The sequence below is a fragment of the Lampris incognitus genome, chromosome 17 (assembly GCF_029633865.1).
Source record: "Lampris incognitus isolate fLamInc1 chromosome 17, fLamInc1.hap2, whole genome shotgun sequence".
NCBI classification, from domain to species: Eukaryota; Metazoa; Chordata; class Actinopteri; order Lampriformes; family Lampridae; genus Lampris; species Lampris incognitus.
This window is the reverse complement of record NC_079227.1, coordinates 26,834,802-26,861,826: the sequence shown is the minus strand read 5'-3', so window position 1 is coordinate 26,861,826 and position 27,025 is coordinate 26,834,802. Positions and strand designations below refer to the sequence as shown.

Below are 27,025 nucleotides of genomic sequence, written 5' to 3'. Positions count from 1 at the left end.
GTAAGTTATTAAGTGACACCCAGCTTAAAATAAATATGCGCAATAGTCATTCAACATAGCCAACTGTTTGCAAATGGGTACGGTTGAGTATCATCAGCATGACGTGACAGCTAATATTAGGCTGTATTTACAAATCATATGAGCATGAGACGGCATAAATGTGGCAACAAGATGGAGGCAAATGGGCTCGTGTGAGACTCCCGGGTAACTGAAATTATCAATAACTTTGAAGAAAGTATTCGATCCAAGAAAGGCAGCGATGCCAGTCGAAATCAGTGCTATAAATGTAATGTCAGCCTAGGGTCAAGATGGAACTATTAAGCAGCCTCATAAAGCTATACTAACATCTCGGAAAACTGAAATAGAGGAGTTTCAGAAACTTGACTACCAGGTCTCCATGGTGATGGTGGTCACCGCCGGGACACTGCTTGGCATCCTGCTCATCACATTCTTTATATATCTTATAAATCCATATAATTTTGTTATCCTGTTTCAATGTTGTATCCTTCTCTCTCTCTGATGTGTGACTAATGTCTTTTCTTGTCTCTTCTCTCGTGTATGTGAATGGTGTGATGTGAGTCTCCCCTGTGTGCATGTGTAGTCTGTCCTCCTGTCAGGTCTCCATGGTGACGGTGGTCATGTGGCTCAGGTCCCGGGCTATTCCGGTGGCATCTGGACACTGCTTGGCATCCTCATCATATATTTCATATATCTTGTAATTCCATTATAATTCTGTTATGCCCTTTCAATGTTGTATTCTGTAAATTGTGTTTTATTCTGTACACACAACATCCATTGCACATCTGTCCATCTTGGGAGAGAGAGCCCTCCTCTGTTGCTCTCCCTCCCTGTTAAAGGGTTGTTTTTTTTTTTTGGTTTTTTTTAGGGAGTTGTTTCTTATCCAATGTGATGGCCCAAGGACAGGATGTTGTGTTGCTGTAAAGCCCCCTGAGACGGCCGGGGGCATTTGTATTGCGCAGCTAGAGGTGGCACGCCATCCATGATTGGACTACGACCTCAGATCAGGGATGGCATCCAGTGTTTTACCTGTGCCCCCGTCCATAGGGTTAGTGGCTGTGTCAGGAAGGGCATCCGATGTAAAATTTTGCCAGATCATTATGCGGATTGACAAGACCGCCATCGGTGTTGTGCCCTCACAGGGTACCGATGGAAACTGTCGATTCCACTGTGGCGACCCCTGGGAAACAGGGAACAAGCCGAAAGGAGAAGAAGAAGGCTATACAAATATAATTGACTTGACTTAAATCTTCACAGATACCATTTCTGTTAATGAAAGTTATCCACTGGTTACCCACAGATGTTTCCTGAAAAGTGTAGCCAGGGGTAGTAATTTAGAGATCATCCCGAAGGTCATGAAGGTCATTCATATTCTTTTCTTTAGTACCAGACTCAGTGTGACTTGAGTGACTCTTTGTGATACTTCATCCTGCAACGAATTAATAATTAATAGTAACTGGACATAATGGATGGTCGTTGGAGCGGGGATTTGGTCATTTTGAGGTGAAGAGCAGATTGTTGTTCTGTCAACAAAAGTCTTTATTCTGAAGCACATGACAACACTTCAAAGCCTTTACGGAACATTACCCATACATGCCTCATAGGCCACCATGTGTCAGTATAGCTTTATGGTAAAAAACACAATGAGCAGCACTAATTGGCACTGAGAGCAACATGTCAGTTCTCCAGATTATCAAAATTAGATTCTCACATCAGGCAGCAGTTCTGCTGTAAACGTCTTATCCAGATGTGTTGCTATCAGTTCACCAGAACCGATCACTTGCTGAACTGTGTTAACGGTAAATAGTGTGAGCAAATTGAATAAGGCTCACCAAACTCGTAAAAAAATATCAGCTGGGTTTGTCGTCTAGTAATGATGCTTTTAGACGTCTTGCCATTTTTATTTGATTTACTGACACCTATGGTGATGCTGGTAACTGCATGGGTGTTTGGCCTCCAGAGACCCATTCGGATGAAACTGGGTCGCCATGGCAACCCAATCCCATTGCGTCAGCACCATCCGCCAAACAAACACAATACACAAGTTGAACTCGGGTTTTAGCCAGGCCTGTCCGTGTCGTAGTATCTGTCAGTCAGGGTCTTATCTGGGGCATCTGCTTGTTAGCCATAACAATTTGGCTTCATCTTTAAACTCACTGCTATCTGCCTTGATATTCAGAATTTTGGCTTCTATGACGAGGTTGTAAAACATTGTGCAGGGTATCTTTTTTTTTTACCAGTAAAGTCGTTCTAAATAATAGTGTAGTAGACCTAACAGTGCAACATTATCATTATTTCCATGTAATTATTGCTTTATCCAAAATACATCAATGGTGAAATGCAGTATCCACGTGCTTTTCAATGTCAGTGAGACCGAAACTATCTATAAAGAGTGGTCCTCGTGCAAGTACAAGACTTGGCACGCTACATCCAAGCCTCTCCTGAAGACTCTGCTGTGGATCTTAATAAGGTTTACAGAGGCACTTCTCCCACACCAGGCCCTTTCTAATGAACATGTTGTCTGCCTCCGATGAAACTGTTACTGTCTCCAGTACACTTTGCCATAGCAAATACATCTCAAATAATCTCCCTCCCCAACAAATGCCCATCTGTTGCACAGCTTTGGGATCTCTATGTAAGATTTCATGTATCTTTTTTTAACAACACCCAGTGCTGTCCTTTAGAAATAAAACGTGTTCCATGACTTCCAAAGATCGACTGCATCTCTGCGAGCGAATTTGATTTATTTGATCAGCTTTATGCACGCGTAAGGATGTCAATTTTAAGTGACCAATCTTAAAGTTTTTGAATTAAGTTTAGAGTTTTTGGATCTATGACGTCAGTGTATTTGTATAGTCCAATATCACTTGCTTATTGTGCGGTAACCATAGAAATTGAGTGAGAGTAGAACGGACATTCCCATTCAAATCAGCATAGCAGGGTGGTCAGAGCGGCGGCCATTTTGATTTGAACCGCTGCCCATTGCAAAGAACTGTGACGGTTGTAGCGGGTTAACTTCCGTATAAACTTCCGTAACTTCCGCATAAACCGACTTTAGGCATGTCGCGTGCTTCTTTTTTAATCGCGGACTCACTGACGTGAAGTTTTGCAGTGACACGAGCGGTGGAGTAGTGCGAAAATGTACGTTCCCACTGACGTATGCTGTCACCATGACAACTAACGACAATCGCAACTTTTCTTTTGAACTAATCAAACGACCACGGCAATGTCCGTTCTACCCTGATTCGATTTCTATGGCGGTAACGCTGGTTTACTACACAAGTGGTCACTGGCATACCACTAGGGGCGGTGCACCATCTTGTTTGTCACAATTTTAATTTGACTGACTCATCTACATTGCAGGGAACAGAAACTGAAAAAAAGTCGAGGTATGGTTAATTATTTTGATGTTTCTCTGTGCACTTTAGGCCCATCCAACAAACCCCTCCTATGATACACTTTGAATCGCTAACTCTTTGGGGTTTTTTTTTTTACTTTGAAACGTGACCTATGAACTCAACAATTAACCAACCATCTCCCTCTTTCTCATTGTGTTATTTCCTCATAGTCTGTTTTTTTATGTGATCAGTTATCTGACCACACTCTGAGGTGAATATCTCATAGGATAGAAACAGAAGACAAGTATCTGTTGTGATCAAACTCAGAGCTGTTTGGAAATTTGACAGAAACAAAATTCAGGGCAACCTCATAAATTGGATCATGTGTGTCCTGTGTGGTTTTGGAAGGTTTCGTACAAAGTTGATTTGATAGGGCTTTATCACAAACTGTTGTTTATGACAATGCTAAGCACTCAATTTGAGATCTGCCTGTGGCACTTCCTAGCTAATACAATTACATATAAATGAATGCGCGCCAGTCCGAGCACAGTCCATATTGCTCATCTGTTTTCCATGAAACAATGACATTGTTGTTGGAACCGAGGAAAATTGAAACATTGTGAATGAATGATGAATGACAGGTTGATCCTTTGCAGTTCCCAGTTTGTTACAAATAACCATCGATTCTTCAATGAAAGAATAACAAACAATATATACCCGCAAAATAAATTATTTATAAAAAGGCCTATGGAGATTTGTACATTTATGGAGAAACCCTGAGCATAAGGCGGTCTTGTACAATACTTTTTTAATGGGGCTTCTGGAAATAGATAGGGGGGGATGATCATAATCACTCTTATTTATATGTGGCCTACATAATATTTACAAGTTGACTGGGTTCCTCTCATTTATCAAAGCCATCGACCTGCCTTTCTTTGTGTGTGTATATGTGTGTGTGTGTGTGTGTGTGTGCGCGCACGAGACGTGCGTGCGTAATTTGCGTAATGTGTGGCATTGTCAAGATGTTTAGCTCTGTATTAGGGCGTCGTTATATCGCCAGACAATTTATTCACGCTAATGACAGGTGATTGTGGACCGAGCATACCTAAAACCTTGCGCCGTTTGCCTCTTTAATCTAATTGGATGATCAATGGGTGTGCTCTGTACTAGAGCCTGAAGCCAAAACGTGTATACTACGGCCTTTTCTTTGGCGTCTATTCTCGTCATATCTCCTCCCTGCCTCCGCTCGCGGTTTCATCTGAAATCCCATTTGCTATTGTACCTGCCCAATCGCAGAGACTGGACGCATTTAACTTGGATCTTATTTCTATTTCATTATTACAACAAAGCGCAAGTTTGACGCGTCGATGGCGCGTTTCCTCTCAGATCGCTCCGACGTCTAAACGCAACTCAGCGCGATTTTCGCTTTTCTCGCCCTCGCTTCTTCTGATATTGAATTTTATTTAAGCGAAGGGAGGAAAAAAAGACGATTTTCTTTCTTCTTCACTTGTTTGCTTTTCTTCGGAAGTTTTCATGATTAACACCGGAGAGTGAACGGCGAAACGGGCATGGCACACTCGGATGCGCAAGAGAGTCGACCAGCCGCCAAGGACTCGCCGTTCTCCATCAAGAACCTGCTGAACATCGACAGCAAGCCAGCCAAACCGAAGACGTTACTTGGCTCGTCCAAAGGAGTGTTTGAAGGGAGCCTGTTTTCTCGGATCGGTGACTTAACTTTGCCCAGATTTGAGTTACCCACTCAGCGCATTGGACTGACGGCGCAGTATTTGGAGCGAGCCTCTAACTGGTGGTACCCTTATACACTTGGACCCTGTGGGAATCTGAGGACTGCAGGTACACACGGGGCTACATTCATTCATTCATTCTCTGGATGAAAGACAAAACAACACCAATGATAATGATGGGGATAATAACGATGATATTATTAATAATAATACCACAGTAATCCTATATTATGTTCGAGTGTAATTATCAAAGGGCATTTTCAACAGATCACAAAATCACAAACAACTTAAAGTGGCCTATTTTGTTGTCTCCTGGTCCTAAGATGTTAATTATTTGTAGCAGAAAATAAGGACAAGGCTGATCGACATGAAAACAAAAAATATTTAGACATTTGAGAGCATAATGATGCTGCAGATTGGTTGGCATTTTCGTCGGCTTTGTTAGCTCAGATTGCCATATAAGGGCCAATGTGCTGAGAAAGTTTATGTTATCTCTATCCTCCACCCCACCCCACCCCCGACTCCTACCTCCTACCCCCAAAACACCCCCGTCCCCCACAGCATGTGAAAAGGCAAACCCGAGAGAGACATCGCCGGTCCCGGACAGACCCTCGCCGGATGTCCCGAAGAGCGACCCGGACGCCACCAAGGACGATGACGATAACAAAAGCACGGACGAGCTCCTGCTGGACGAGAGCGACGCGGACGAGTCCCGGAAGGAGGACGCATCTGCGGACGAGTGGCGGAAGCTGGACGCCGGCTCGGACAAGAAGCCGTGCCGGAAGAAGAAGACGCGCACGGTGTTTTCCAGGAGCCAGGTGTTCCAGCTGGAGTCCACGTTCGACATCAAGCGGTACCTGAGCAGCTCGGAGAGGGCGGGCCTGGCCGCGTCCCTGCACCTGACGGAGACGCAGGTGAAGATCTGGTTCCAGAACCGCAGGAACAAATGGAAGAGGCAGCTGGCGGCGGAGCTGGAGGCCGCCAACCTGAGCCACGCTGCGGCGCAGAGGATTGTCCGAGTGCCCATTTTGTACCACGAGACCGGAGGCTCGGAAACAGGGAGCTCCGCCGGAAGCTCCCCGGCGGGCCAGTCTCTCCTGTCCTTCCCCCATCCCATGTACTACTCGCACCCCATTGTGGCGTCGGTCCCTTTGCTGAGGCCCGTCTAATGAAACTCTGTTGTCACGCTTTTAATTTGGCGGGACATTTTCTTCTTCTTCTTCTTCTTCTTTTTTTTAATTGTAAACACTGAAAAGTTTAAAGTTTTGTATATTTTGTAGATTCAAGGACAAAATGTTGGGCCAAGTGTTATTATTGTTATTATTATTATTATTATTATTATTGTTGTTGTTGCTGTTGTTATTTTTGTTGTTGGAATCTATCTTTAATTGCTTAAAATTGGCAACTTAATTTAAATGTAATCCAACTTAAAAAAAACCCACAGGAGTCTCGTTTTAAACAGGGTTGGCTGTCCGTATGTATTTTACAGAGACTTGTGTCAGTGTTTGTTGCTAAAGTGTGGGATTTCATATTTTGATATATTACAAATAATGTGCAATAGGCCCACTGTTCGGCGTTTGTCTTTCGTTGTACTGTCAGCAGGTCTCTGTTTGCTCTCTAACAGTGAGGACAATCCGTTGTGAGCTACACCTGTCCGGAAGAGCTGCAGGGGGACCAGGGCCGCCCCACTACAGAGGATTTACTGCAACACTTTAAAACTATGTAAAGCCAAATGACAGCCTTTGGTGGTTCATCTTTTCATCCCTTCATTTTTTTTCTTTTTTTTTGTTTTTTGTTTTAGGAACCATTGAAACACAAGATATGGCCTACATTGAACATGGTGGGTTATTCAGACTTTCATTCCATTTGAACAAATGACTTATAAAACCGAAGGAATCAAAGTACGCTGACTATTTCCATTATGTACCACGTCAGGGGATGAAAGGATTTCTCTGAATGGGAATGAAAAAGGAAAATGAATCGATATTTTGGGTTTGTGCTACTACTCCTTAAAAAAAAGATATATTTTTTTGTTGATGTGCCCGATATGGTTTCGCTTTTCTTTGTAACAGAGAGAAATTATGTTAATAAATGATAAGTGTATTTGACGAGATGATGTGAGCATATTTTAAGGAGCCAGGCCTGCACGCGCAAACCACCCATACCGTCCCTCTCCCTCTGTGCGCGTGCCTGCACGACTCCATCACTCCTTTACACACACTTACCCTAACACGGAAACAAAAATACTCCACGTTGACTGTTGCCAGGCAAAGCATACAGGCCTACTGTATATACTGTATCCTATTTCTTTAAAGAAATAACATTTAACGCAGTTTGATTTCACTCGGACGCGCACGACGTCTGTCCTCCATCGTCATGTGTAGTAGATTTTGTTAAACATCGCTGGTGAAAATAAAGATAACCCTAAACTAAGACCAATACCATCGATGAATATGTCTTCTCTTAAAATATTAAGAACATTTATGAACGACCTTTTCATCCAAGTTGGGTTTTTTTAAACGTGCAAATGAAAAGGCTGATTCAGTGGACGAATTGAATATAGCTTTTCATTACCGATCGCGGCCTCATATTTGTAGGCCAAATCAAATATACTTATGTCTTGATCATTTTTAGGCTGGGCATATTTTTTAGAGATATATAGGTTCATTGATGACACAGCTGACGCTTGTGTAATCTGTTTTGAATAAGAAGCCAAGTGGCGAGATAACCAAAATAGTATTTTTAAAATGCCCCAATGAGAGGGGTGAAAATAAGGGCTCGCCTAAAGGAAAAGTGGATTGTCCAACACAACATTTCTTCCCCCAGTTATCTTCGGAATGAACCAATGGTAGTCTGCAAGCCAAAGGCAGATGCACTTGATGCCACAATTATATGCATATCTGTAGTAATAATCCTAATAATAATCCTGTATGCATATCAAAAGAATTGTGTAAAAGCCAACGCTATCTGTCCCAAAAAAGGGTGGGTGTTTCTTTTTTTTTGGATACCTTACACTTCAATAACACACATGAAAAAGAATACACAGAAAGAGAGTTACGGCCTTATAAGACAAATAGCATATATGCTGTTGCAATATAAAAGGCTACTAGTTTGAAGGATGAATCGATATGATGTGTATTTTAAAGAGCAGAGATGGGTTAAACGTTCAACTACGTGCAGAGAGAGGGGGAAGGGGAGAAATGACCTGTGTCATGTGATCCATTCTGCGGTAACGGAAGTGTTCTTAGGGGAAAAACTCGGCCAATCAAAATGAGAGCGGGAGAGGGGGGGTGAATTCGTTTGAACCAATTAGGATCTACTAAACGGCAAGGCGGAAGCACGCAGCCTGTTAGCTAGCCTGGTAATTGTGGCACAAGTTGGCCATATCAAACAAGGGGAAGGGATAAGATAAGTATTTTTAAAGACGGTAACGAGTTGAATCTTCACGACTCAAACATAGCGCGGTGAGTATCGAAAAGGAAGATATTGCAGAATATCTGAGTTTGGTAACGTGAGCTAGCGCTTCATTTGCTACACATGGATTTGCTAACCTTCGCAAGTAGCGGCGGGAGTTGAAACGGGCTCGGTCTATTTGCTGGGAAAACAATCCATGTCCCAGTTAAATGAAGAGCATACGTTATCCTAAGCACATATGCGAGTAATAAATGTTGTTCATGTCTTCACCCCGCAAACCTTTGCATTCGCATAAAGTAAACTAAACGTTGTGTAAGAATTTTAACGTTCATATCCACGTAGCATAAGCTAACGCTAATGCTCGGCGACATGCTGTTTTCTATCATTGACCCGACTAGCATCATTGTAAATTATGGCTATTGCTGTTGGCTAATTTCTGCTTTGTGAAAGCTGGAGGGGGCTCTGCTTATTGTACGACAAGCAAATTACACTTACCAGCTTCACGCCAACTGACACCGCTTCGGTATATGTAGTGTATTGTATGTAATCAATAAGTTACTCTTTTTTCCGCTGGAATTTATCTAGTCGGCTATAGTGTGCATTGTTTGGCCGTTGGTGCCCGTTTGAGTGTTATTTGTAAATCTGGCACTTCTGCCCACTCGACGCTTAGTGCACGTCAAACCCTCCTGGATGAGGGATTCCTCCACTGATGCGTTTGGTTTCTCCCTTTTTCCTAACAAGCCGTTCTTTCCTGCGGACGTTTTCCTCCCTCAGATCGAGGGTCTTAAGGATAAGGGATGTCGTACAGTGACGCCTATCACAAATTTATCTGTTGGAGAATGTAACGCAATCGTGGTACCACTTTATAATAATCATCATCATCATTACAGTAAGACTACCCTTATAAAGGGTTTATGAATGGTTTATTAGTTTATCAGTTAGGTTGTGAACACTTTATAAATCATTAATAAGCTGTTATAACACATTAGATAAAAACGGCAAAATAGTGAGCCAAAATAGTGCTAAATAGTGAGCCTCCATAATAACTGATGAAGGTGACAGTTTAACGTACTGACCGATAAAGGGGCAAGATAAAATAAGTAACTAGCAAGATCTGAGATTTAACAGAATAGATGGATAAAACTGCAGCAGTTACTTTGAGCTTGTCAAATAATGACCCCGCCGCAATGTATGAAAATGTATCACTTGTTTATAATTATTTGTTAATGATTTATAAGGTGTTTACAACCTAATGAATAATCTAATTATAAACCATTTATAAATTCTTTATAAGGGTAGTCTTGGTGGTGCCATAATTTTAAAGCCTGTGATTTTGAGCTATACATTAAAATTTGACACAACATCTTAAACCTACACAATCCTTCTCATACTAAACTCACGAAAGCTGTAGCCAATCTTAATAATGGCTAAACATTTCTTACAAGCGTCTTTTTATTTAGAATTTCTACAACCATTGAATCTGAACTGTATATGGATATGGAGCTGAATTCTTGCTTACAGGGCAACATTACTGTGTCATTCATAGGCCAAGGAAAGAAGCGTCAAGTAGCCTTGGTCAGATGGAATTAAAGTCTACTTTGTGTGAGCTATTTCATCGTAAATGTAAAATTTGATGTTCCCAGGCTTTTAAAGTTTCATTTTTCTTGGTAGATGACTGGCTCCAATGAGTATAAGCTCAACCAGGGCCCGGAGGACAGCATCTCTGCTGTGAAGTTTAGCCCCAATACTGCCCAATTTCTGCTGGTTTCTTCCTGGGACTCCTCTGTCCGCCTTTTTGATGTATCGGGCAACACCATGAGAATGAAGTACCAGCACACAGCTCCAGTTCTCGACTGTGCTTTCTATGTAGGTGACAAACAAGGCTAGTCATGTTTTAAAACATTTTTTGGCCTTGATACCCTTTTGTTTAAACGCAACTGGCCTCTGGATAGCTACATTTTGTTAGTGTAAGTTGTAAATGTTCATAGCATTTCATTTGTAATCTTGATTAGATCTCATCTGTAGTAAGCCAGGTGTTAATGAAATCTTTACAGTGGATGCAGTGTCTTGATGCATGCTTAATAATCAAGGTAAGAAAATCAAAGAAGGTTGAATCAGTTCATCTGGATACAAAGTTTATTGACAGATATGTTTCATAACTCATCTAAGTGACCTCTTCAGTCTAAACTGACTGCAAGTTGTTTTTTTTTTTTTAATAAACTTTATTAATCCCCGTGGAGAAATTATGCCCTGCATTTAACCCATCCTTGCTGTGTAGCTAGGAGCAGTGGGCAACCGCCATGCAGCGCCCCGGGGACTAACTAATTTTTCTTGCCGTGCCTCGGTCAGGGGCACAGACAGGAATGTTTTTTTTATAAATTAATTTCTGATTTTTCCCTTTTTCTCCCAATTTAGTGGCCAATTGATCCCTATTTTAGTTCAAACACCCACCCTCGTACTGTATGCGTTCGCCAACTGCATCTGTCTGGCCGGCAGTCTCGAAGGAGATGCCTCGCCACTTCCGTGACGAGGCGAATCCAGGCCGAACCACTGCTTTTTCCGACACACACACAGACGCATTCATGTGACGAACACAAGCCGACTTCACTCCCCTCCCGAAGACAGCATTGCCAATTATTGCTGCTTCATCGAGTCCGGCCGTAGTCGGATCTGACGAGACTGAGGCGCGAACCCCAGTCCCCAGTGGGCAACTGCATCGACACAAACCCGATGCTTAGACCGCTACACCACCGGGGACCTGGCACAGACAGGAATATTAAGCCTAACATGCATGTTGTTTTGATGGTGGGGGAAACCCACTGCAAACACAGGGAGAACATGCAAACTCCACACAGAGGACAACCTCGGATGACCCCCAAGGTTGGACAACCCCGGGGTTCGAAGCCAGGACCTTCTTGCAGTGAGGCGACAGCGCTAATCACTGGGCCACCGTGCTGCCCACCATATCCCCACCCTTATAAAGAATACAGTTGCATAACGACTGAAACCAACAACCAGTTTCATATGCTACAGTTTCAATGGCCATGTGTACTATTCACGGAGGATTTAGGAATGTTTGCAATCACAGCATTGTAAGATGGCGACAGATATACTCTTAGCCCCCCCGGTTCAGGGATGGTCGTTCTCTCTTAACATAGATGTCCTCTTTGACTCCCTGTTCAAACCAGTGTTCCTCCCTATCAAAGATGTGCACATCCTCATCCTTGAAAGAGTGTCCACTGGCCTGTAAATGGGTATAGACTGCAGAGTCTTGGCCTGATGTGTTAGCTGTCCTGTGTTGTGCCATTCTCTTGGCCAGCGTCTGTTTAGTTTCCCCAATGTACAAGTGACTGCAATCCTCCTGGCACTTAATAGCGTACACGATATTGCTCTGTTCATACCAGGGGTTGGTGCACCCCAAGGATTCTTGGGATGGACCAACTTCTGGCGCAGCGTGTTTTGGGGTTTGAAAGCAACTGAGACGCGGTGTTTGGAAAATACGCATCTCAACTGAATGCAGAACTTACACCTATGGTGTTGGAACGGTCATCAGATTATAATTACTAACCTTATCTTTCAGACAGACCCTTTCATGGTTAAGGAAAAGTAAATAGCAGACTGTTTAGTAAGGTCTGCTCTAGTTTCTTTCTTTTTTTTTCTTTTTTTTTTGAAAATTGAATACTTACTAGTTTGCATGTTATGTGGAAAGTTATGATCAGTTTACAAATTTGTAACAAATATAAATAACACCAGGTGTAAATGTAAAGGGATTGATGGGATTGTTCATTATTCTGATCCAATGTCCAGATTTTGATAATATTTTGACACCAGGTGTAAATAGGATTTTGGACAGTGCATAGTGGGCAGTTGATGTGAATATAATCACCACTTACTTGCAGGACCCATCACATTCTTGGAGTGGAGGCTTAGATGCACAGTTGAAAACCCATGATTTGAACACAGATCAAGGTATGTCTGTCAGGACATCTGTCCGTCGTGCAAAGCTGAATGTCAGTAAAGTTCCTGACCAGATAATTTACCAGTAAATAAATCCTTTAACTCCAGAGTTATATTTACATGTAGTTGTTTATATATTCTGTCTGAACAGATACAGTAGTTGGAACACATGATGCCGCCATCCGCTGTGTGGAATATTGCCCAGAGGTCAATGTCATGGTAACAGGTAGCTGGGACAAGTCAGTTCGGCTGTGGGACCCGAGGACACCCTGCAATGCTGGCACCTTTACTCAGCCTGAAAAGGTATCGTGAAAGTTATCACAAGTGCAATATTGTTTTGGCTGTCTAGTTATGAGTACTTTGTGCCAAATACCAGGAATATATATTTTGAGAAGGATCACTTTGGTTCAGAGATTGTTACTTTTACAGAAATTAATGTGAAATTCATTGAAAAGGTATTTGTCATAGTCATTATAGTAAAGAGATGTATTGACTACTTACAGGGTTTTCCAGTACATTCTAAAACGGGGCTTCCTTCCCATTAGTCATGGTTGTTGATTGTGGAGGTTTCCATTAAAAGTTTGCCATTGTCGGTATGATGTCTCAGACTTGTCTCATAATTGTGCTCCCTTTGACAGGTATACACCCTCTCTGTGGCTGGGGACAGGCTAATTGTAGGCACAGCTGGAAGGAGAGTCTTGGTATGGGATTTAAGGAACATGGGCTATGTACAGCAAAGAAGAGAGTCCAGTCTCAAGTATCAGACTCGCTGTATCAGAGCTTTCCCCAACAAACAGGTACAGCTTGCATTAGAGTCAGTTTTATTTATCAGTGAACCTAAGACTGCATGTACACGGCTCTATTAAAAGATGCAGGCAAACAATTCATACATGACTGTAACAAGTTCCCATGTCAATATAAAGAGGTTAGAGGGTAACATATCCTGTGTGTTCCTCCAGGGCTATGTCTTGAGTTCAATCGAAGGCCGTGTGGCTGTGGAGTACCTGGACCCAAGCCAGGAGGTTCAGAAGAAGAAGTATGCCTTCAAATGCCACAGGCTGAAGGAGAATGGAATTGAGCATGTTTACCCTGTCAACGCCATTTCATTTCACAGTGTTCACAACACCTTTGCCACAGGTACAGTTGACTTGTCGATACTATCCATTCTGGTATCCAGAAAAGGAAACAAATTGTTTAATTATGTTTTCAAATGGTTAAGTAAATCAACAGATTTTTTTTCGGTATTTGTATTTTGTTTTTTTCTGTAATGACGTGAGTTGTTTTCCTTAAAGCTCACTTTTTAAGTTTTCAAGCTATGAAAATACTTTTTGTCTTGTCCTGAGACCTGAAGGTTTTGAACTACAAAGTTTGCATAGAGAACAGCATTATTAAAGATTTTAATCTTTCCAGTTGTTAAAAGCCCTTGATGATGACCTTGAGTCTCTCCTTCTACCAGGTGGCTCAGATGGCTTTGTGAACATTTGGGACCCATTCAACAAAAAGCGCCTATGTCAGTTCCACCGTTACCCGACCAGCATCGCCTCATTGGCCTTTAGCAACGATGGTACCTTGCTTGCCATAGCCTCCTCTTACATGCAGGAGCAGGGAGACATCTCCCATCCGGAGGATGCCATCTTCATCCGCCAAGTCACAGATGCTGAGACCAAGCCCAAGTGAGTCCTCCACTTTCCTGCGGTCCCCTGTACTACATAGCATCAGTTAGCCACCAGCTGAGTTTGTGAGCGGCTGCATTGACAAGGAGCACGCACAGCTGCGGCATATGCTGATCTTTATCTTTGTCCTTCCACTTTTTCAATATCCGACAGTTGACAGACAGATGATAACTTGAGAGAATCCCCTCTCTCAACCAGTTTGTATATCTATGCTTGTGGTTCAAATATAGCTTGGCTCCCCCTCTAAAGCTTTCAATACAGTGTTGTTTGATTTTACATTCTGTGTTGAGACATTTTTAATATTTTAAAGTTAGAAATTATCTACAGTTTATATTATCCAATTTCCCCTTGGGAATGAATAAAGTATTCTGATTCTGATTCCCATATGGGATTTTTTTAATTACTCAAACTGATGTTTGAAATCTTTTTTTTTTCCCCCATTAAAATGCTTATATATCAATATCTCACCAAACCAAACACAATTTGATGCAGCAGTGATTCTTAAAGTACTTCCATACCGGCAAAAAATATTTGTAAGGTAATTCAGGTAGCAATATACAGTGCTATACATTCCACTGAGACATTTTATGAAGAAGTTGGCAAAGCAACCTTGGCTCTAACAAGAATTTGGCCTTGATTCATAGACTATCCAACTAAATTGAGCTAGAAGCAATGCTTTATGTGGTCTGTTTTACATTAGTCAATTTGGCCCTCAGATTGAGTTTGACCTCGGACAGAAATATTGCGATGAAAGTCTAGTTGTTGTTGGGATATCACTAATCTCCACTGCATGGGTTTAGCTACTGCTCATGAGTTGATTGGGAACTCTATTCTCTCATGTGTTTGGTCCACAGGTCAACCTAAGTCCTCCTTGGAATGGTTTCCTCTGCCCATGTCCTGTAAAATGTGGCCAATTGAAGCCTATATCACATTCGGAATATCTGCTGGCATCCAGTTTACCATTAAAATAATTTTCTTGTCATTTTCCTTTTGTTCCAGTACACCAATACCTGTGTTGTCCTACTGTTTATTAAGTTATATCTTCATTTTCAGTCTGTTGTTTGGCTTCCTATTGTCAATGTTATATGTTCTTACTAACTGTTGTTTCAGTAAAAAAAATATGTTTGGAGGGCGTCCGGGTGGCATGGTGGTCTGTTCCATTGCCTACCAACACGGGGATCACCGGATCAAATCCCCGTGTTACCTCTGGCTTGGTCGGACGTCCTACAGACACAATTGGCCGTGTCTGTGGGTGGGAAGCCGGATGTGGGTATGTGTCCTGGTCGCTGCACTAGTGCCTCCTCTGGTCGGTCGGGGCGCCTGTTCAGGGGGGAGGGGGAACTGTGAGGAATAGCATGATCCTCCCATGTGCTACATCCCCCTGCCTCCCATGTGCTACATCCCCCTGGTGAAACTCCTCACTGTCAGGTGAAAAGAAGCGGCTGGCAACTGCACATGTATCGGAGGAGAGGCGGTAGTTTGCAGCCCTTCTGGGATCAGCAGAGGGGGTGGGGCAGTGACCGGGACGGCTCGGAAGAGTGGGGTAATTGACTGGATACAATTGGGGAGAAAATGGGATTCCAAAATAAATAAAATAAAAATTTTTTTGAAACATTTCCTTTTTATTCTTCCCCGTCGGATTCGTAAAGACGACACTTGATACACATGGATAGCTAACGATTATTGATGGATTCATCTGACATTTTAGTTGCTAAATCTCTTGCATCGTTTTGCAGATGAGAAGATATCGATGTTACATCTAAACCTGTTTCCTTTAAAGAGCTTGATGACATCGAACCTAAACTTTGCTATATAAAAAAAAAATGGAACAAGACTGATTGTCAACTTTTTTTAGAATAAAAAGTGAACTTTGAAAGTGTGACCTACTGTTTGAATTCGGTTTCTATATTAACATTTTGCACGTTTGGCTCTTTAAAGAAAAGGTTGCCAAATGCTAGGAATGTGTCGGGGCCAGAGAGGTTGTTCTTTTCATGAAGTGTTGAAGGAAAGCGATGATCCACTAGTCTTGCCTTGGGCTCCACTTGCCCCCTGACAGTGACCCGTGCTGATAGATATCACAGGGCTATGGCCTTGGCTAAGTCTTGCTATTATGTTGCCTGAAGAAAACCACTGAAACGAATGTTTCTGCACCCGAGTGAAAAGTATTCACTTGAAGAAAAATGCTCTGCAACTTCGTACCCCCTTACAGTTTTGCAGTTTTCCAGATTTTTCCGTATTATTTATTATTTCAAAACGCAAAAGGATATGTGTAGCGCAATCATTTTTGCACCCACGGTCCTCAACATGTAAACTGGAATACGTAAATCACTGTGTAGCTTTTACCAGTGTTAACACTAAACTGCTGAGAAAAACACAAGTCTGAACTTACGGATCAGCAGAAGTACATTATTAGTCAGTACCCAAACAGGCAGTGTACTTCACATAACTGGGAACAGCTAATGCCAGACATTGCCCTGAAAAAAAAAATGGCTGGTGCTGTTTTTTTGTTTGCTTGTTTGTTTGTTCCCCCCCCCCCCCCCTTAGGGCTATTTCTAAAGCCCTTCAGCAAAAGAAGCACCGAAATGATGTAAAAGTCAATTATTCTATTGAAGAGCTTCAATTTTTCTAATGAGTCAGTCTGCTTCTGTGGTATCCTGGAAATGATTTGTTCGTTTGGTTTAAATGATGTAACTAATTCCCATGATTACTGATAATGAGACAGTCTGACGTTGCATTTGGATTCTGACTGCAGCGTAATATGAAATGGCATTCATTTTGGAGGGTAATTACTGCGCATAAAGCAGACGGAAAATGGCAGGGGTTTGTTGCGGGTCTACGGTAAATGACCTTGTTTCCTGTCATCTTTGGCTTCCACTAAATTGGAAAATTGAGTTCCTTGAGTGAGCATTAGAGCTGTTAAGGTTTTCTTCACTGGCTTGTAGAGAAAAAAAATCACTAACCCATTTGTCAGGTGCATTAAACAATTGGCATGATCATGATTGGCATCTTTCTAATATAACCTGGAGGAACAGTGACAGGTGATTGGAACACACGAAATTGCATGGGGCTTTTAAAAGTGACTTCAGCAGGAGGAACATACCCCAATAATTTAGGAAAATTGCAACAAATTCATCCGCTCCATCAGCAATCTGCATCTTCCTTCTAGCACGTGCACAAAGATGTCTCCAGTCTCATTCTCCGGCTTCTGCAAAAATGTTTCTTTTTTTTTTGTTGCCTTTTTGCCAAGGCCCAGTTCACCACAGCTGTGGGTTATGTGGCCAGGCTCTGGTTTCCAACCACCGAAGTGTTGCAGACAGATTGGCTCTACATGAAACCATTACATGACGATTAAAATGGGTGATTGTGCTCCTACAGCCTGTCGCGTACATTTAACCCAACCACAAAAGGCTCTTAGGTTCACTGAGGAGGGGGCAGATGACCTTCAGCCAGTCACCTTATCTATGAAGACTGGTTTCTAATATTATAACAGGCCGACAATACTATCCTGCACAAGCCACGTGGAAACGGAGAAATCACGTGATGGATTAATAAATATTGATATATTAGCAAAGTTCTACTTGTGATTATTTTAAGATGGCATGCTGTGCCAATGCTGTCTTTGGTTTAACTAGTTGGAATTGGTAAGTAACCATGGAAACGTTTTATCATGGCATCCGTATTTAACTATGACTTGGTGAATGAAGAATGTGCTTGTTTGATTGTGTGCCACTGCAATGACTCCCAATCACGCAACGCTTGTGTTGAGAAATTGATTGTCTCTGATGGCACAGTTGAGCTCTTTGTGATAATGATCCCGTCTCAGGGGTCGAGCTCATGTAGGAAGAGGCTTCAACATACTGTGGCTGTCTTCTGCAGGGGTCCTCCCTATTCACAAACAGAGCAGCAGACATACCGTCATCTGTCAGATGGCACACACACAGATTGAATATAGAAAAAAATGAATGTTTTAATGTGAGGTCTTGTATGGAGAGGTATCGGATGTAAAGGAGTATAGGCACAGGTATTAGAGTTAGTCATCTCCGTTTTGGGGAAAATATGGTTTTCCTAGTAATACAACAATGGCCGATACAGCACACTAACACATGAGCAGGTTTCCTCTTGTAGCTGTTTCACACATGAGCTGGTTGTCCTGATCTGTCAAAGATTAAGGGACCTGTAGGGGCTGACTCAGACCAGCCGCTACACAGGGCCAAAATGGAGATGTGCCCTGCCGACTGCATCCCCCGGCTAGGGAATGAAACCTGAGCCTTCCCCCTGGACCTGGTTGTGGCCTGCCACAGCGTCTCACTCCTGGCCGCCCCTGCCCCGGGGATGCTTTTAAAGAGATTTGGTGCGCGAGACAACATCTCCTCGAGAGCATTGTAGTTACATTAGAGGCTAATTAGATGGCAAGGCTCAAGGCCAAGTATCCCACTGCTAAGTTTCACACTCCCAGACATCCATCTCCTTACCGACAGGCAGGCAGCAGTGGGGCAGTGTTCACCTGGGACCCGGGTTAGTAAATCAAACATCTCCGGATGTGACAGCAGGTCAGACGTAGAAGTCCCCATTAGCTCCTGTCAACAGCGTGCCGTAAAATGACTGGATTGTCAAATATGTGCTGCATATTTTTCAGGAATGATCTTTGCAGAAGATGAGACCTATTCAGAGTGAGGCCAGTTTTATGTACTTGGTAGCCATCTTGAATAAAGAATGAAATGACCGATAGTGGTCAAAAAAGGAGCCAAGAAGAAAAACCACAATTGAACTCAAGACATACCAGTCAGATAGCACGATTAAGTACAAAATAGAAGATAACTTTGTTTGCATTTGCCGTTGGTGCTTCAATTTTTGTTGTTATATTTTTTTTGTACCTCATTTTAAGATTCGGCTAACATTTGTTTCTCTCTTCAGACTACCAGTTTCAATTGTGAAATGGTGCTTGAGCGAATTTACATCAACCTTTAAGTCATCCGTCAGACTCATGATTGCGTGTATGTCTAAGCCCCGTGTCATGTCTCAGGGTGTTTTCATGGCTAGAAGGAAACAGGAAGCTACAAAAATGGACGGTACAGTTATCCGTCGCTTAGGATGTTCTGCTCAGCCGGGTCAGAAAATGGCAAACTAGTGGCCTTTTTTCCCCCTCACTTGGAATATCTCTGATACATGTTAGCATGCTAACTGATGTGTTGTGTATACTTTGTATATTTTAGAGTTCCGCAGAATGACAATGCGACCCATCAAAACACACCCTTTTTCATCATCTCAAACTGTGACTGGGTCATTCGATTTCCTCCAGGGGTGAAAGCACACGTACTTATGCCATAACTGAAACACATCCTACGGGGGGGGGGCAACTTGGCCTTTGTGAGAACTGAGGACGAGGCTTGTGCCCCCGACAGTAAATTCCATTTGAAAACATAGAACCTGTTGCATTGTGCTGATGATGTGCGGTCAGCTTTGGAGTGACAGGCAGTTTCTACTTTCATTCAGCGTCCAAACACAGTAGGGTGGGGTCAAGTCCCAGTGGGACTCGGGGAAAACAGTTACTTGTTATCCCTGTTTAAACCGAAATCAGATTGCAGGCCTTTTCACGGTAGCCTCTTTGTGTGCCTTCCGTGTCTATGAAACCCTCTGTGTTATTTAATGGGTTCATGGCCACAGGGCAAGGGTTACAGTTTGTCCTTCCTGCAATTAGCATTCACGGTTAGCTTAGCAGAACTAATGCACCACATCTTTTGAGGCTCAAGTTGCCTCTGGCTGCAGGCAAGATTTAACTGGCTTGTATCCATTTCAACCTGCTTTATAAGTACATATTGGTAAAATCCCCTGCAGAATACAATTTAAAGCAAGCTATTCTCTTCCTAATAAGTGTCACCTTGTTACTCAAGAAGAAAAAAAAAACAGCAGATAGATGAACGACTGCATGGTCCCTGTACATATATGACTGCAGGTTGTGTATGTACATGACTATTGGTGCAGAAGTCAGAACCATAAATTACAGGCTGAGCAACATCTCTTTTGGCCCCCATTGTTTTGGAAACTCAGTAAGGGCCATCTCCATTTCATTGTCCGTCCATATTCAACAGATCTTTAACACACACACACACACACATCTCTACATCAGAGTGAACAAATGACCTTCTGTGTTTCCTTGTTTATATATATTCACATTTTGCTCATTATGTGACATTTAGGTCAAGGCAGCTGCGCTCTCATGGTACTTTTCGGCGACACGGGTACATCTAAACCAGTGCTATTGTGCAACCAGTAGTGAGCCAGTGTGATCTCATGGGTCTTAAGTGTCACCGCTGTTAAAATGAAGCACTACTTAGTGCCGTCCCCTGTGATTAGTTTTCTCTGTGTTGTGTAACATTACATAGAGTCAGCCCGTGGAAGTGCATGTAGGTTGACTACATTGCTCGGTATGCAGGCGTCATGGCAAGACTGACTTTGCATCCTACGTGAGTAAAATTACACTGCAGAAAGTTCTCATCAGTGTCGCTCTTACTTGTGCAATATCACCGAAACAACCTATGAAAAGTCACATTAGTGCCTCAATCAGTTTTTTTTTAGGCTCAGTGATGACTTTGGCTGTAGAAATAAAATTTGTGCCAACGTGCTTAAACTCCAACCTGTGGCGAAGCAGGGATAAAAATCCATGCCATTGAATCCAGAATACATTTGTCATTTCTAAAGTGCGTTTTGTCTGAGTGATTAGTGACTGGAGTGCATTACTGGCTCGGACAGAGCAAAATCAATAGCACAAAGAGGGCTGCTTTCATAAACAGCTTTTGATTATTGGACATTATTAACATTTTTGAATTCGGTGAAGTGGAATAGAGTGTTGCCCCATTGATTTCAATGCAGATTAAGTAAACTAATGTGAATACAAAGGAGATCGATGTATCCAGAGTCCAGCCCATACTCAAAAGCCTGGCTCTAATTCATCATCATCATCCACACATTATATTTTTATTGATGGCTTTAGCCTTGGGACAGTCCATTTGTTTTCCAGATTTGTGACAGGCGGCAAAACGTCGGCTGGAGGTTTATTCCGCAGCCAGGCCAGGAGCGCTGCATGTTGATCTATTGATCATCATACTTCCCAATAATCACACGTGACAACATTATGTGGAATAGGTCAGAGGACAGGGGCTAATGAAACTATTTGACAAATGGAGGTTGTTATCAAAGCCATTAACCTTGCAAATAGCTATTGAAGGCAGCGCATTTTACACGCACGGCCCAGGAAGGCCAAGTCGCTCTGGACTAAAGCCACTGTTGGTGTTGTCCCATTTCATTTCAGTTGCTCTGAAGTCACCGAGCAGCACGGTTATGTACCCCAAAAAAGAAAGGAAAAAAAATAATAAAGAAATTCAGCAATAATAATTGTGTAGGACAGCAGTGTAATCGCTCAGGGTGAGAATTATGGTAGCCTCAAATGTGTTAAATTCAAATGAAAGTTGTAATTCAGTCCACTGTAAGCGTCCATACAGGAATAGCTTTAGAGAAGAAAGGTTTTCTTCCATTACATAGACTTAGCTACGCCTCTCAGTGAGCTCCAAAATATGTTCATTTAGTCACCATATTTTAAAGGGCGATAACGTGAGTCCTTCACTTGCACACTGGAAATCTAAATATCCAGGTTTTTATAAGTGAGATAGCATGCAGGGGAAGATTTATACGTGTACAAGGCATTATCTCGGGTCTACGAGTTGTCACAAAAGAGATAGGAAATAAGCAGTGGACCCCCCCCTCCCCCCTTTTCATAGGTGAGGTGTCCTGCAGCAGGCGTGTGTGAAAACTCCATCTCCTTTCCATCTTGGCCGACTAATGGATCTCTCTCAATAGCCATACAGGGACAAGGAGAGCAAGCACAAAAAATGGGAAAAAAAACCACCCAGTGCACATTCTCAGTAATTGGCAATTAAGCTATTGCGCAGGAAGCTTCATTTCAGCCACTTAAGTACACCGTCTCTTGTTGTCCTTGCAGGCTCTTTTTGAGAGAGCTTTCAGAGAGCTGCCCTTTCCTCTTTCTTCCGCGGCTTGTTCGCTTTCTTTTTGGATGCAGACTCAGCCGGCTCTCTTTCCGTGCCGACAAAAAAAAAACTAATCACGATTGGCCTACGTGAACTGGGAGCGTTTGTAAGAGGTGACAAAAACATGGAAGCGTGTTATGAATCCTCCTACATGCCCTGAAAGCTCTGGTGCCATTTTGTGAGCAGAGTTTGGCTGGACATCCGAGAGACGGCCTGGCCCCTTTTATCACCACGCTGTAGTCGGCGAGCACTAGTATAAAAGCCTGCAAAATGGAGCGGCAGATTATTGTATTTTCCCTGCTATCACGCTGGGAAATGCATCAGAAGAATCTTCACCGCTGGACAAAAAAAAAAATGTTACATCAACGCATTACTCCCTCATAAGTACCCTTCACCCTCTGATAAACCCATTTTGTGTGAATATTACTGCTGAGAAAGGCACCGGGGGAACAGTCCTCATTCTGCCATGCAGGTCAAGTGGAATCCAGTTTTGCATCGGGCAGGATTGCCCACCAATGCTCCGTAAATGTAGTTCATAAATCCTACTCGGCACCGATGCATGACTTTCACTGTACCAGGGGAGAGCTACAGCATCTCTGTGAACCAGAGGGATGTAAATCCTGGATGCTAGCAGTGGTTTCAGGCAACAATTTAAGTTACATGTGTTCACTAAAGCTTCCCTTCTTCCAAAGGACAATTGTGATTAAAAAAAAAAAATATATATATATATATATATATATATATATATATACACTACCGTTCAAAAGTTTGGGATCACCCAAACAATTTTGTGTTTTCCATGAAAAGTCACACTTATTCACCACCATATGTTGTGAAATGAATAGAAAATAGAGTCAAGACATTGACAAGGTTAGAAATAAGGATTTGTATTTGAAATAAGATTTTTTTTACATCAAACTTTGCTTTCGTCAAAGAATCCTCCATTTGCAGCAATTACAGCATTGCAGACCTTTGGCATTCTAGCTGTTAATTTGTTGAGGTAATCTGGAGAAATTGCACCCCACGCTTCCAGAAGCAGCTCCCACAAGTTGGATTGGTTGGATGGGCACTTCTTTGAGCAGATTGAGTTTCTGGAGCATCACATTTGAGGGGTCAATTAAACGCTCAAAATGGCCAGAAAAAGAGAACTTTCATCTGAAACTCGACAGTCTATTCTTGTTCTTAGAAATGAAGGCTATTCCATGCGAGAAATTGCTAAGAAATTGAAGATTTCCTACACCGGTGTGTACTACTCCCTTCAGAGGACAGCACAAACAGGCTCTAACCAGAGTAGAAAAAGAAGTGGGAGGCCGCGTTGCACAACTGAGCAAGAAGATAAGTACATTAGGGTCTCTAGTTTGAGAAACAGACGCCTCACAGGTCCCCAACTGGCATCTTCATTAAATAGTACCTGTTAGAGCCTGTTTGTGCTGTCCTCTGAAGGGAGTAGTACACACCGGTGTAGGAAATCTTCAATTTCTTAGCAATTTCTCGCATGGAATAGCCTTCATTTCTAAGAACAAGAATAGACTGTCGAGTTTCAGATGAAAGTTCTCTTTTTCTGGCCATTTTGAGCGTTTAATTGACCCCACAAATGTGATGCTCCAGAAACTCAATCTGCTCAAAGAAGTGCCCATCCAACCAATCCAACTTGTGGGAGCTGCTTCTGGAAGCGTGGGGTGCAATTTCTCCAGATTACCTCAACAAATTAACAGCTAGAATGCCAAAGGTCTGCAATGCTGTAATTGCTGCAAATGGAGGATTCTTTGACGAAAGCAAAGTTTGATGTAAAAAAAATCTTATTTCAAATACAAATCATTATTTCTAACCTTGTCAATGTCTTGACTCTATTTTCTATTCATTTCACAACATATGGTGGTGAATAAGTGTGACTTTTCATGGAAAACACGAAATTGTTTGGGTGATCCCAAACTTTTGAACGGTAGTGTATATATAAAGTGCTCTGTTTGACGTGAAGCTCATCAAATAACAGGACATGGTTAAGGGGGAAGGGCAGGGGTAAATCAGACAGATTTAGACTAGGCCTATTGCTGCTAACAGGTAAGATGATTCACCACTAGCATTTACAATAAGAACAGGACAGACACGTCACTTCATGTGCAAACAGGTCAAATTTTGGTTGCACAGCCCCGAGTCACAATTCAGTCCCAGGGAGCTTTGTAATCATATTATGTTCTGTGCAATCCACTAGCTGCAACACCCGCTACCCTTAGACCCCACGAAACGGGGAAAAGCGTATATAGGAGACTAAAACGGGAGAAAGCTGAGTCAGAGCATCGGTGCAGGGATCCCTCTTGCAGTAAAGCAGAGTAATCGGTGCCGAGTGGGCAGGGCAGGTCCTCAAACTGTCAGGAAGCTGATTATATGAACAATGAAGAAACCATGTGACCATATGACATGCAAAGCAACTTTCACCTGTTCCCAGTCATTAAGCTGACCGCTGGTCGCGGGGCCTGCAGACGTTAGTTGTGTTTATGTGGGGACATAATCGGAGCATACGTCTCTCCCCAGCTCCTCCAGAGTACACCGTATTTCCCCACTTAAACACAGCATTTACCGTGTGTGTGTGTGGGGGGGGGGTTACGCTTTTAGAAAAACAATTTTTTTTCTAGGGCCCTTTATGGATGTAACAAGCTTGCATCTCAGAAAATAATGTGGTAAAAAGAGCACGTTGACCTCGCTGAGGTTGAAACCTTTGAGCCGGCCACGCTGCAGAGAGAAAACAGGAGATGATTCATGTAATGAGGTCAAACTGCTCTGCATAGTCACAGCTGCATGCTAGCAGCAGAACTAAAGCCACGCTCAGGCGGGCCTCAAGGAAGTGTCCCAAACAATCCTATCAGCATACAACACATTTGTGTGTGTGTGTGAAATTATTCTCTCAAAATACAAGCATACAAGTGTTGTATCAGCGAGAGAAGGCATCTCGTCTCACAGGTACATTTTTTACATTGTAACTCATAAGCCATACGATGCTACATTAAAAAAACAAAACAAATCAAAAGTAATATGTGTGTAACTTCCTTCCCTGAAATCAACACTGTTCATGTGGTCCAGGTCCCTGTTAGCTCAGGTGAGAAGTCTTCTCATTTCTCACCCTTAAAAGCACCAACATTTACACGACACATTTTCATCATGAAGATTTATTAGGCATAGATGCACAAAATTACTATTTTGTATAGAGAAGAGGAGTGACTGTGGTGTCTTCCGATTGTCGTCATGTTGTCACTTGTCGACTTAAAACAACCAGTCCAGCCCCACCAGTTACCAGCACCGACCCAGTCCGACCCAGTTCCTACCCAGCACCACAAGTACCGTCAGCTTTCCCTCAATGCTGCTTTGACTTTGAGTTCAAGTGAATTTAAGTGACTTGTAGGTTTGTTTAGCCTCACTTGTGCCACTAAAAGGCATTAAAAACCAAGCTTTTCGGGCATAATTATCTTGAATTTTAGATGCCTGGGTTTTGAATTTTGGTCACTTGGTAGTTAAGCGATTCTGTTTTTTAGAATGAGAAAATTCAGCTCTGGTTCAGTTTAATCCAATTAAGAACTTGCTTCCCTTTTAGTCTATCAGTTAGGTTAATTGGTCTAGTTCGTTCGTAAATAAGTTGCATTTAGCTCCAGTTTTGCATTTGAAATAAGAAGTCAGAGGTCCAGATGAGTTGGTCGGATACGTATATCAAATATATCACACCCCACATGGCTGACCACACATCCACTGATGGGGCATGTTGTCCCAAGTGAACACTCTCTTCTTAGCCATTTATATCTCTAAGTAAAAGTTAATCGACGTAAACAAAGATAAAAAAGCAAAATAATGCACAGGATGGGATTATGTTCTAACTGATATGAAATATGGTTGAAAATAAGTGTGACCATGTGCCCTGCTGCATTGCTGCATTCACAGAAGCAGGCTCTGCAGCGGAGGACGTCAGGTTGTAAATAAGACAGCAGCTTGCCCTTTCTTTCACATAGGTCAGCTGCAAAGGGGCCTTTCCTTTATGTCCAGTCTGCTCTCCATGTCCAAGTGTCCTCTCTGAGGGAAGGTCAGGCCGGTCAGCTGGCCTAAAAATCTCTTGGGGCTGCTGCTGAATGGCCACTTCCATGGCCAGGGGTCAGGGTTGGACACCTGGCTTTGTCACAAGAGTTACGACCCATGGCTCTTTCCTCTGCTGGACAAACCATGTCACCCAGTCTCCCAGTAAAGGGAAATGATCCCAACATCATCTCTGATTATGTGTTGTCGGGAAAACACTCCATTAGCAGCCATCATACTGAGCGGTCTCCTCCTCTGTGTCTCGAAGATGCTGTTGAAATTGTGCAACAGAGTGTCCACAGCTGGCGGACACTCTGTGAAGGTGCAGACTGTGACCTTAAACCTCCTGGTTTGCTGCCACCTTCGGTGGGCTACATCGAAGGAGGCTACACTGTATAAGAAAATACGAATAGCCACGCTACATGCAGCCGCGGTAGTGAATGCCCCGAGGTGCCATTAAAAGACAGCGAATCGTGGATTGAATCTTTTCTGCATAATTTCAGCAGCTATTCAGAAACACAGCGAAGACTGCTCAGTATTATGGCTGCTAATGGAGTGTAATGTCAGCTCCTATATGCATATATTATGAAACCCATCTCTGCATGTTTAAGGTAAACAAGTGAATATGTGAAATGTGTCATACTTTGGGCTCATAGCCACTCACTACCTGATAGGAGTTTTCCTTTGAAAGAGCCCTCATTGATTCACCTTCCAGAGGAATTGCGAGATGGATCAGTTTACCTTGTTACCTTGTTATACTCTGTTCTGTTCTGTTCTCCGTG

General features: G+C 42.6%; 2 protein-coding genes across 3 annotated transcripts; both read left to right on the top strand.

Moving 5' to 3' along the window:
• Nucleotides 1-4,924: 4,924 nt before the first annotated feature.
• hmx3b (H6 family homeobox 3b) lies at nt 4,925-6,270 on the top strand. The gene is made up of 2 exons (XM_056297663.1): nt 4,925-5,210; nt 5,663-6,270. The coding sequence occupies exons 1-2, from the start codon at nt 4,925-4,927 to the stop codon at nt 6,268-6,270; spliced, it is 894 nt and encodes a 297-aa protein (XP_056153638.1).
• A 2,163-nt stretch (nt 6,271-8,433) lies between these two features.
• On the top strand, nt 8,434-16,187 carry bub3 (BUB3 mitotic checkpoint protein). 2 transcript variants are annotated; one of them, XM_056297414.1, is made up of 8 exons: nt 8,434-8,565; nt 10,187-10,381; nt 12,415-12,484; nt 12,624-12,775; nt 13,111-13,269; nt 13,432-13,609; nt 13,929-14,145; nt 15,000-16,187. In XM_056297414.1, exons 2-8 carry the CDS (start codon nt 10,187-10,189, stop codon nt 15,007-15,009), a joined length of 981 nt encoding a protein of 326 aa, XP_056153389.1. In that variant the 5' UTR covers nt 8,434-8,565; the 3' UTR covers nt 15,010-16,187. The 2 variants fall into 2 exon arrangements, with proteins under 2 accessions (XP_056153389.1, XP_056153390.1); XM_056297415.1 differs by lacking the exon at nt 15,000-16,187 and having other exon boundaries at nt 13,929-14,149.
• The last annotated feature ends 10,838 nt before the right edge of the window (nt 16,188-27,025 follow it).

Coding starts and splice junctions, on each gene's coding strand:
- hmx3b (XM_056297663.1), top strand. CDS start 4,925: ATGGCACACTCGGATGCGCAAGAGAGTCGACCAGCCGCCAAGGACTCG. Junction 5,211..5,662: donor TGGGAATCTGAGGACTGCAG/GTACACACGGGG, acceptor CGTCCCCCACAG/CATGTGAAAAGGCAAACCCG.
- bub3 (XM_056297414.1), top strand. CDS start 10,187: ATGACTGGCTCCAATGAGTATAAGCTCAACCAGGGCCCGGAGGACAGC. Junction 13,270..13,431: donor GAGCTTTCCCCAACAAACAG/GTACAGCTTGCA, acceptor GTGTTCCTCCAG/GGCTATGTCTTGAGTTCAAT. Junction 13,610..13,928: donor TCACAACACCTTTGCCACAG/GTACAGTTGACT, acceptor TCCTTCTACCAG/GTGGCTCAGATGGCTTTGTG.